At 37.6% G+C, this 12,331-nt stretch overlaps 1 protein-coding gene and 1 long non-coding RNA gene across 3 annotated transcripts in view; both read left to right on the plus strand.

Annotated features, from left to right (window-relative positions):
- The first annotated feature begins 267 nt into the window (after positions 1-267).
- On the plus strand, positions 268-5,899 carry zgc:174224. Of its 2 annotated transcripts, none has more exons than XM_087302141.2 (3): positions 268-524; positions 2,322-2,431; positions 4,909-5,899. In XM_087302141.2, the coding sequence occupies exons 2-3, from the start codon at positions 2,377-2,379 to the stop codon at positions 5,697-5,699; spliced, it is 846 nt and encodes a 281-aa protein (XP_087158267.1). In that variant the 5' UTR covers positions 268-524; positions 2,322-2,376; the 3' UTR covers positions 5,700-5,899.
- Positions 5,900-8,054: 2,155 nt separating this feature from the next.
- LOC147831455 (uncharacterized) overlaps positions 8,055-12,331 on the plus strand; it is a 787,032-nt gene continuing 782,755 nt past the window's right edge. The window contains exon 1 of the long non-coding RNA XR_015521665.1: positions 8,055-8,206. This is a non-coding gene — a long non-coding RNA (uncharacterized LOC147831455). The remainder of the gene's footprint in view (positions 8,207-12,331) is intronic.

Genomic DNA, 12,331 nt, shown 5'->3' on the forward strand with positions numbered 1-12,331 from the left:
CAGTGGTTTTCAAATTCAAACTTATTATCTCTTGATATTTTGTTAAAAAAACTTAATTTTACCAATTGTAGATAAATAATTTTACGTTTTATATTTGTTATATCTGTCAGCCATGACGTTTCACGTTTTCTTCTTAATTTTAAGTGCCCAATAAACAGTATCTCTGCTTGACATTCGCTGTGGTGTGAAAGAGGATTAATATAGCTTTTGTATATGTTAGCAAATGTTTTTGGTTTCAACAGTTTGGCGCTTTTTTGACGGTTTTCCGTTGCTCCCGCCTCGCCGTGATGACGTCAGCACTGACGCGTTCGTCCAGCGTCGAATCTTCAGAGCTGAGGTGAGTCGTTGACGCTTTTTCTCGTGTTTACACAACAATAAAACACACTTTACAGTTTATTAAAGCGACAATCTGCGACTAGTTTCTGCATTGAGTTCACCTCTATCTGTGTGTCTGCTGACCAAAACAATACAGCAGGCGGAGGAGCTCTGAGAGGAATACATGAACGGACTATTTGTGTTTTTCTGTGTGTACCGTTTTTAATGTTTGGTGAAACGGGAATGGGAATGTACTTAGTATATGAGTGAAGTTTTAGACTGAAAGCTCTAAATTATTGGTTTGTGTTGCTCTTTATTTTATTTTATTTTTTTGAAGTTTGTTTCTGTGGAGACCACACAGTTGCGCTATTGCAGACAATTACTTTGTTGGTATGGATAACTACTTATTTACCCTAGATATTGCTTTAATAAAAATATATTTATATATATATATTGTTTTTAAAGTTATTACAATAGTAATAAGTTTACGCTGAAAACATTCAGTATCTGATCTGCTGTTGATCCTGAGTGTTTATAGCAGGGGTCAGCAACCCTGTTCCTGGAGAGCTTCCTTTGCATATTTCAGTTGCAACCCTGACCAAACACACCTGTTTGTAATTATCAAGTGCTGCTTTAGGTACTATCAATTGGTTCAGGTGTGTTTGATCAGGGTTGGGACTGAATTCTGCAGGAAGGTAGCTCTCCAGGAACAGGGTTGGTGACCCTTGGTTTATAGTCTGAGGCTCATCGAGATTATTAGTGATGGTGAAATGAAGCTTTCTGAACCAGTGAAGCGCTCGACTCAATTGTATCGGAAAAAGGTTCGTTACTGGAAGCTTTCTAAATCAGAGCTCGATGAGGACCTCTTCTGGTGGAAGTGTGGGAAAGCACTGTGTTGCCATAATGTCAAATGTTCACAACTGACCAACTCATTCATGTAGTAATACAACAACAGCAATATAAACAAATTACTCAATTACTGTAGTTTTTACACAAGATATATTACATTACACAACTGATGATTGTTGTAAAATCCAAGGTATTCAAAAGTTTATCATAATACAATTAGTCCCGCTCCAAGCAGGGATCGACCCAGCGATTCCTGATTGGGACAAGTGGTGCTCGCTGCAGAGCCATTTGAGGAGAGGTGAGCTCCAGAGAGGGGGGAGCATGAGCTGTGGCTCCTCCTCCTGTAAGCTGTTTTAATGCGTACACCAACCCCACCTCTAACCCTACCCCCAGTGACATCACTCGTAGAAGAAGTGCAAAAAAGGTGGAGCTCAAGCTTAAGCTCCCCCTCTCTGGAGCTCACCTCTCCTCAAATGGCTCTGCAGCGAGCACCCTCTCGATTGGGAGGCGAGTGCTCTAGGAGGACCCTATGTGAACGATGCTCTAGGGTCGCATTCACCAGATCGTCTCTGTTAAACACAATACTACGATATGCGGTGGTTTTCTTTAAAGATAGTCATAAAAAATACGCTAATACACTTTAGTATTGTTCAAAACCTTTTTACTAAAAATACTATTGTAGTTTAGTTTATTTACTGCTGTGTGGGACTGGTGCAGTGCTTTGAAACAAATGTATGTAATAGACGCCGATTCTCTCGCTATACACTTTACTATGAGGGTGTTTAAACCTTTGAATCAAAGTTCGAAGCAGTCACGTGGCGTGGGTAAAGGCGAAAATGAAGCTTCGGACGTCACTGATCACGTGATGATGGCAAAACGAATCAAGCTCCGGTACACTGCTTCACTGCGAGATGTATTGTTTTTTTGATACATGCTTCGAAGCCTCGGCGCACAACGTCACATCACTAAAGATTATCAGAGCTGCTGAAATCGCGATCTCAATAGTTCACATTTTCCCCTCATTTATTATACATGGGTCTTAAGATCTACAAAATGCCACATTAAGTTAATTTTAAAGCTGTCAGACAAGATATAATCATGTTTTATTTCATCAATCAGTGTAAATGAATCAGATTTCTCTGTTTGTTCTCCTGAAGCTCTGCCGCCATCAGTGAAAGACAAAGACAGAGTTTATTGAAGGACAGTGAGAAGATGAGTGATCCAGAACCCTGCAGAATTAAACAGGAAGACACTGAAGAACTAATAGGTTTGTGTTTATTCATTACTCTTCTACAGTGAGGCTCAGCAACAGTGAGGTTGTGCAGCTTTAAGCACTTCAACCGGTATTATTTTTGACCTTTTATGTGTTTGGAATATAAAACCCACCTAATTAACTTTGCAACTCAAACTCTGGTTTTTAGTCAGTTAAAATTCAATAGTAAAACTAATAAATAAAATCATTAGCTGATCAGTCATTGAATAGTGAGACCCACATATATCTGTATATCTGCTTAGAGATGGATCCTCTGACAGACACGGCTTTAAAACGATATAGTCATCATTGTAAATGCTGTGTGAAGAGCTGACCATTGTAGCCAATCACAGACATAGACACAATGACTGATCAATGGTGTTTAAGCACTTAAAGGTGGGTTTAATAATGTCAGTGTTATTTCAGTTAATTGTGCCCACCGCTGTAGGATTAAGTCCATGCCAAAATAATCATTAATAAAGTTCTGAAAGGTTTAAGAGAATTGCAAGTGTTCATGTGATCCTCTATCAGCTTGCCCAGAGGCCAGTTGTGTTCTGTGTGCTGTACATTTACATTTAGTCATTTAGCAGACGCTTTTATCCAAAGCGACTTGCAAATGAGGACAAGGAAGCAATTTACACAACTATAAGAGCAACAATGAAGAAGTGCTGTAGGCAAGTTTCAGGTCTGTAAAGAAAGTGTAAGAAGCAAAACAGTAGTCATTTATTTTATTATTATTATTTTTTATAATGTAGTAAATGGAGGGGCCAGAGAGGCAATTGCAGATTAGGAAGTGAAATGGAGACTAAATAGTTGAGTTTTTAGTCGTTTCTTGAAGACAGCGAGTGACTCTGCTGTTCTGATGCAGTTAGGGAGTTCATTCCACCAACTGGGCAGATTGAACGCGAGAGTTCGGGAAAGTGATTTCTTCCCTCTTTGGGATGGAACCACGAGGCGACGTTCATTCACAGAACGCAAGTTTCTGGAGGGCACATACATCTGCAGAAGTGAGAACAGATAAGAAGGAGCAAAGCCAGAAGTCGCTTTGTAGGCAAACATCAGAGCTTTGAATTTGATGCGAGCGGCAACTGGCAGCCAGTGCAAACGGATGAGCAGCGGAGTGACATGTGCTCTTTTAGGTTCATTAAAAACCACTCGTGCTGCTGCGTTCTGAAGAGGTTTGATAGAGTTAGCTGGGAGCCCGGATAGTAGAGAGTTGCAATAGTCCAGTCTGGAGAGAACAAGAGCTTGAACAAGGAGTTGAGCTGCATGTTCAGATAGGAAGGGTCGGACCTTTCTGATGTTGTAGAGTGCGAATCTGCACGATCGAGCAGTTCTAGAGATTTGGTCAGAGAAGTTTAGCTGGTCATCAATCATTACTCCAAGGCTTTTCATTATTTTGGATGCAGTAATGGTTGCCCCATCCATCTGTTGCAGCAGATGGCCACCCAGAGTGACTGGCAGCTACAAAGTCGCTGCTAGTGTGAATGAGGCGTTAGACCAGGGATGGGCAAACTTGATCCTCGAGGGCCGGTGTCCCTGCAGAGTTTTGTTCCAACACTAGTCAAACACACCTGAACAAACTAATCAGTGTCTTCAAGATCACTTGAACTCTATAGGGAGGTTTGCTTGAATAGAGTTGGAGCTGAACTATGCAGGACACCGGCCCTCCAGGATCAAGTCTGCCCACACCTGCATTACACACTAGTATTCAGGTGCATGTTTGTGTGTTATTTATATATTTGTACTGCAATTTGCAAAACTGCAACATTTCAGATTGCGTTTTTTTTATTTTATTATTTAAAAATGAGGGTTACAAAAAATCCCTTTTAAATGTTGATGTTTTAAATGCAAGTCTTGAATATTAGTGGAAAATAAAAAAACAAACATATTTGATCGTTTAACATTAAAAATAGTATGAATCTTGATGGAAAGAGATTAAGAATATTACAATTTTGTGTATTTCCTTCGGCTTAGTCACGCATTTATCAAGGGTCGCCACAGCTGAATGAACCACCAACTTATCAATTTAATTCATCTTTATTTTTACAGCGCTTTTATTATGTAGATTGTGTCAAAGCAGCTTAACATAGAAGTTTTAGTGGATTGAAACTGCGTCAGTCCAGTTTTCAGAGTATTCAGCATGTTTTACACAGCGGATGCCCTTCCAGCTGCAACCCAGTACTGGAAAACACCCATACACACTCGCGTTCACACTTGCACACATACACTATGGCCTATTGAGTTTATAAATTCACCAATAGCGCATGTGTTTGGACTGTGGGGGAAACCGGAGCATCCGGAGGGAACCCACGCCAACACATGGAGAACATGCAAACTCCACACAGAAATGCCAACTGGCCCAGCTGTGACTCAATCCAGCAACCTTCCTGCTATGAGGTGATTGTGCTAACCACTGAGTCACTGTGTTGCTTTTGTGTACTTCTAATTCACATTCACAATTTATTGATTTTCCTATTTTAATATTTCAGACCTGGCGGACAAGACGGAGGAGAGCGAGGGACGGAGTGTCAAAAAAAGACAACCAAAATCCCGTGCATGGACAAAAGGTGCTGCTTCTCAGAAGAGCAGAGGTGAGATTTGCTCTGTGTGCGGAAAGAGTTTCAGTAATAAGCGTAATCTTCAAATTCACACGAGGATTCACACTGGGGAGAAACCGTACACGTGTCCTGAGTGCGGGAAGAGCTTCAATCAGTCGTCGACTCTCATCACACACACGAGGATCCACACTGGGGAGAAACCGTACAAGTGTGATCAGTGCGACAGAACGTTTGTGAGGATTTCAGATCAGAAGAAACATTTCAGAGTTCACAGCAAGGATAAGCCCTACTCATGCTCTGACTGCGGAAAGAGATTTGCACATCAGTCGAATTTAAGTAAACACCAGAAGATCCACAGCGGTGTGAGAGAGCATGTGTGCTTCGAGTGTGGGAAGAGCTTTGTCACAGCTGAACATTTGAAACAGCACCAGAGGATTCACACTGGAGAGAAACCGTACAAGTGTTCACACTGCGACAAAGCTTTCAATCAGTTAATACACCTGAAAATACACGAGAGGACTCACACTGGAGAGAAACCGTACAAGTGTTCCCACTGCGGCAAGACGTTCAGTCAGTCACCAACCCTCAAAGCGCACAGCAGGACTCACACTGGAGAGAGACCGTACGTTTGTGTTGAATGTGGAGAGAGTTTCAATCATTTGCTTTCTCTACGCATTCATATAAGAAAGAGTCACATTAAATGTGAACTTGCCGATATTTAAACACACTTGACCACCGTGTCGGACTGTTGCAGAAGACCAGATATCAGTAAGTCTAGTGAGTTAGGTGGGTAATAAGCAGGGGTGCACATCAGTTTATTGATTCAGCTCTCAAAGGAGAACCCGACAGACGTAGCCAATTATTACGCCCCAAGTCTAGGGGAAACAAAAAGGGCGTAATAAACGAAGAAAAAAAAAACAAATGTGTTGGGGTGGTGGATTTCCCAAACTAAACAAAACTTAAAGCAGAAGATTCCCTTCGGTCGACAACCAAACTCACACACTCAATTGAGAGTATATATGAAGATATTTATTATAGAAAAATGGGGTTAATATATATGAGCATTTCGTCAGGGTGACCACAGGCCAAAATAACAAACAAAAGAAGCTATAAAATAAATCCACTAAATTACCTTATAGTATTTTTTAAAGGAAAATACAAAAAAAAAAGCTTACCTTACTCCCTAACATAAACAAAGTCAAAAGTAATCAAATAAATAGGCAGGTCACCCCTACACGCTCAAATTCTCAAAAATATTTAAACATATGATGGTCATCAATACAATGTTGGTTGTCGGCCGAAGGGATGAGGGAAACCCCGGAGCTCCACTCCAAACACCGAATGCACAGAAATGAGCTCCTCGAACCCTGCCGGAAGCTCCTTTTTATTTGTGCTTTTGCGACCAGCAGCCAATCAGAATAGGGAATCACGCCGGTATGGGAGCCTATGAAACAACAGAAAAACAACAAGAAGGCGGGACAAAAGAGAAAGACTGGGGTCCAATCTTCGTACATGGATTACTCAGTTAGCTGGATTTGGATATTGACGATTTGGCATGATCCAGGATCGTTTCGTTCTTTAAAGCTGATCCGAGAGTTGTTGTCATAGCAACAGTTCTGCTAGGTCAAACCTGATCGGAAGCAGGTTCAATTCATATAAACAGGATTAGATCGGGTCAGTTCAAGCAAAGATAATACAGAAAGTACCGAATTCTGATATTTTCTTACAGTAGTAGTTATACACACTTGGGAAAATGGTAAAATTTTTTTAACTATATATATAAAGATATAGTCATTAATAAAATAAAGTTATACATATTAATAAAACGTATGCAATCTGCACCCTCGAAATGAAAATACAAAGACTGCCACCTGGTGGTGCACAGAGAAAACTTATTGATATGAACTTTTTTGATCGCTTAGTACAAATTGTGTATAATAAAAATGCAGAATATGTGACTTTTTTAAAGCAATAATACATTTATGCAATCATAAACATGTTTTGATAGTTAATATGCCAGTGATTGATGCTTCACAAAAGTTGCAGACGCCTTTACCAATATCAAAATGCTTTTGTAAACAACCAGTTATTCTTTACACCGATTAAAAAACGGCTACTATAATAAAGAAAATCTTCTCTAAATGTAGAACTAAATACATTGATTTGCATTGAAATACATGATGAATACTCTTGACTAGGGTTGTAACAATATACCGGTATGACGGTTTACCACGATTTGAACGTGCACGATTATCATACCATGAACAATTGCATATCAACGGTTTTAACCCTTAAAGACTGAGACAGCCCCCCGCGGCTAAAAATAAGTATTGCTCTTAAATGTTTAATAACTTTTGATCCGCTGATCCGATTCATACAATTCAAAGATTGGCATAAAGAAGAGAATCTCAGCTTTCCAGTGCTGTATCACATAACATTCCGGACTTTCAGAGGCTCCGGAATCAGTGCGGTTACTCATCAACATTTGACAACGCTGATTTGACAAAGAAACGCTCGTCACTGTGTCTCCGGACAAATCAGACATGATACATTGATGCATTGTCCCTCCTCCATGCCCAGATTGGTTCAAACTCGCTATATCACAACCAATAAGCATAGGTTTCGCTTTTGTTTGTGGACCAAGCTTTTTGAACAACACGGAATGAGAGATAGGCATACATTTATGCGCGGCTAAATAAAACGCAAAAAAAAAAGTTTTGCATGAAATAATTCTCATACTAAGTACTTTTGCATGCACAGCAGCACAGAAACATGACAAAACAGTGACACAGCAAAGACGAACTGCTGCTCTTGCTGTTTTCAAAAGACGCAAATGAAGATGCAGCTGTTTGTCTGCATTGCAGACAACCATATCCAAATCCATATCGATTGACAAACATATCCATGCTGGCACATAAAACCTAAGGATGTTCCATATTGAATCTAGTTTCGTTATGTAACTATTTATAGTATAGTAAATATTTATATCTATTTTTTACTGAGGATTTGCACCATGTTTATTTGGACTTTATTTGGACTTTGACACATTATTTATTATTTTCTTATTTTTATTTGTTCATTGTAAGTGGTGTTGTTTATAGTAACTAAAAATATATTATTTGGAAAAAGTCAAATTTGCTTCACTGTTCTATTATTTTGTAACATTTGTAACATACCGTATACCGCGAAACCGTCAAACCGTGGTATTGTTTTAGACGATTATCATACCGTGAAAAATTCATACCGTTACAACCCTACTCTTGACACATGAAAGAGTAAAGCCTGCAGCTCACAACAAATGTGGAAGGTTATTGCGTGTCATATTTAACATTTTGCTCACATGGATAATTGAATATTAATCAGATGATGTCATTACGCTGCTGTGCCGTCAGCCAATCGTTGCATTGCTGATCATGATTTCGAGGATGGATAGATCTGTCCTTCACAACACACGCAGCGATCTCAGATCAGTTTATCTAGACATTTTAATTTGATTCGCGAACTCGTTTGAAGAACCAAATTAGCGAGAGATCAGTTATCAAGATTAACAGATCCAGGATCTGCCAAATCATCTTAGATCATTTAAGCGAGGTACGAAGAACAGACCCCCGGACAATCCGCAATAATAAATAAATAAACTCCAGTCGTAACATGGACCTTACTTGTTTTATTTCATCAAGAATTAGAGCAGGTTATTTATTTAAGGTCAGTGTTATTATATTAAAGCTGTATTTTTGGTATACAGAACAAACCACTGTGATACAATGACTCGCCTAATTAATCTAACTTTAACCTAGTGAAGCCTTGAAATGTCACTTTAAGCTGAATACTAGTGTCTTGAAGAATATCTAGCCTAATATTATGTGCTGTTATCATGACAAAGATTCAAGAAATCGGTTATTAGAAATGAGTTATTAAAATTATTATGTAGAGCTGCAAGACATTGGAAAAAAATGACATTGCAATATTTTTTCCCCTGCGATATATATTGCGATATTTAAAAATACAAAATCGGGAGTTTTGAACTGCTCAAAAATCAAATAATCAATAATACTATAAATATTTGGGTAATATTTTAAGCATTTTCATAGAATATAAAAAAATGAATAAGTAAAAACACTGAACAAACATTTTGTTGTTTATAAAAAATATGACTTAACTGTCAATTCAGACAAATCAAGGATCTAATATGTTATGATATTAATACTAAATGTTGTTTTTACTGTGATAAAGGTGAGCTCATTTGGTGAATGTAAAGATGACACTTTATTATCACATTTAGACAACACGAGTAACAAAATAAGTAATTTAACTTTTTATTTAACAATTACAAACTTTTTTTATTACAACTATTACAAAACAGAAGGAAATATCTTGTCACAAAATTGTAAAAATATAAAAATAGCTAAACACTAACCCCCTGAGTGGTTTAAAAAAATAAACATGTTATAAAGCAAATAAATTGTGGATAAGATAAACTTGTTCTAATAATCACCAACAATTAACTTTACAATAAATAAAATAATATGGCAGTTATATATATATATATATATATATATATATATATATATATATATATATATATATATATATATATATATATATATATATATAAATTTTATCTATGTGACTATTGCGGATGTGCACATCGTGATTTCGATGCTGAAACAATGTATCGTGCAGCCCTACTATTATGTTTAGAAATGTGTTGGAAACAATACATATACAGTTGTCAACATTTATAGTGGATCAAAACCAATACCTATTCTTGTCTTGTGGCATTATTGAAAATCTTTTTTTGATCCACTTTAAATGTTGATTATTCGTTCCCCTGACAACTGACTTAAAGTTTTGTTTAAATGTAAATTAAAGCTGAGAAATATGTTTTCCACAGTGATGCCTGTACATCGACTTATCTTTTACTAAGGAAGTCTTAAGCCCCTTTGATACAGTGATACAGGTAAATATGCAGAAAATTATCCAGACTTTACCGGTAAATTCATAAAAGCGCTGTTCACACAAGCGAGGACGTTACAGAATTTTCCCGGGAAAAGAGCATTCACACATCCATTCCAAAATACCAGTAAATTCTGACATCATTAACCAGAAATGAGCTCTAAACACCTGCTCTTGTATTTGTAAACATTTGACTACATCACAAACTCTGTGGATGGATCAGTATTGTGAACAGTTTCAATGTTAAGAAGGAACATAGAGACGTTATCGGACTAGCAGCTAAATGTGTCTTAAAATATATACACCGGTTTTTATTGTCATAAACCACCAGGCGTGAATGCATCTGACCGTTCTGATTGGCTAAAGTAAACGTCTTACGTCAGCACGTTCTAGATGTGCACGCGCTCTTTCCAGCAATCTTCCTTCTGCATGCACACAGTGCAGCATTCTGGCAAATAACCGGTAATGTTACAACTTCTCTTTCCGGAAAATAGCCAGAACGGATTTACCGGTATTTTTTAAAAGGGCCTGTTCACACATACAACCTTTACGAAATATTTTCCGGAAAGGTCTGTATGTGTGAAAGGGGCTTGTCACTTCCTTACAAAAAAAAATTGCTGGTTCAAGAAAAGTAACTTTAAGTCACGATTTGCCAGGTGTTTAATTTCGGGCTTGATTAAACTCATATTTTAGGAATGCACAATATATCGGCGGCCATATCGTTATCGGCTGATAAATGCTTTTTTTTTCTCTCAATTTCCCAAGTTCTGCTGGTTGACACGTGCTGAATTTTCTTTGCCAATCTTAAGCCAATTGTAATCGTTTGTTTTGGTTCAATTAGAAATTTTCACAACCTTGGCAGAGCTCGGAGGATCAGAGCGAGCGCTCATACTTGGCCCCATTCTGATCTGACAACTGCTATTTTTAATGCTGTCGTTATCAGTTCAATATCAAAATTAAATACAATGAAAAATTGTACATTTCCGATTCAGTGTGCAAAAACCTTAACAATCGTAGATTAAACCAGTTAAACATCGAATTTCGCTTTACGATTTAAAGGGCTAGCAATGCAGTGGTTTGGTTTGAAAGTGTAGAATCTATATTTTATGCACATATGCATCACTTTGGTTTTTATCCCACTGTAAAAAAGTCATTTACACTTAAATACACAGTACTTTGGATACCCGAGCTAGGTATTTTACATTGGTTCATTGATCCCTGTGGCTTGTTTATCACCTCTCATCAGTTGGAATACAATAACTTTTGCATAGATTATGGTGGAGACATATTTCTTTTTTCCTTTGATTACAGACATGTGCAGGAACCACCAACATTAATTACAGCACGCTAGACCACACACAACCTAAAAGATACACTTTCACATTTGAGTTTATAAAAAAAAAAATACAAAAAGCGCCTCTTATTTTAGGTGTTTATTATAACACAGACGACATATACAGGTATTTTAAACACTTTCAATAGTGTTTTATGAAAACTCAAATGGTTTTCTTTAAAATGATACCAAATTTTTGCATTTACACCTCTGCATGTGGATTTGGGAAGCTTTTATATCTGGGTAGGCAAAATCCAGGCAGAAATCCCAAAATAACAGCAGAGTTTAACTGGATGAGTCTAGTAATTTAAATGGGTAATCAGCAGGAGTGCATGTCAGTTATTTTGATTCAGCTCTCAAAGGTCAACCAGGAGATGTTGTGGACATTGTTTTATTTCATCAAACAGTTGTTGAATGAATCGTGGTGTTTCCATGGTGCAGAACTGAAAACAATACACTTATCACTAAGCACCCCAGATAGCACAGACAGCTGTCATCTCTTACCTTATGCTGTGCGCTTCAGGGCCATTTCTCTTCTGTTTTTGAGGTGATGTGCATAAGTAATGCTTTTATATGTCTGACGTGCTCCAAACACAGTGAATTATGTTTGATCAAACAAAAGAATAGTGAAATATGAAAACAATGATCGCTCCCTGTGGCTTGTACAGCACCTCTCATCAGTTGGAATACAATAACTTCTGCATAGATTATGGTGGAGACATTTTTCTTTTCTCCTATGATTACAGACATGTGCAGGAACCACCAACATTAATTACAGCACGCCAGACCACACAGAACCTAAAAGCTACACTTTCACATTTGAGTTTATAACAAATGTTTTTCATGAACATTTGAGCTGGTTTCAGTTCTTTCATTTTCATTTTATTTAAAATATATTTAACTTGTTTGTTAATAAAATGTCATTTTATTATTTAACCTTTTATTTTTATGCAACAGTGAGTCAACTTGCATGTTGATTTACTCGGCGACTAAAAGGAAATCATTTATTTTTGGCCTGCTGATTTATGTGAAATCATGAATATGATCACCTTATATGATCAACAT

Source organism: Danio rerio, chromosome 22, assembly GCF_052040795.2.
Source record: "Danio rerio strain M-AB ecotype USA chromosome 22, GRCz13ab, whole genome shotgun sequence".
In the NCBI taxonomy this organism is placed as follows: domain Eukaryota; kingdom Metazoa; phylum Chordata; class Actinopteri; order Cypriniformes; family Danionidae; genus Danio; species Danio rerio.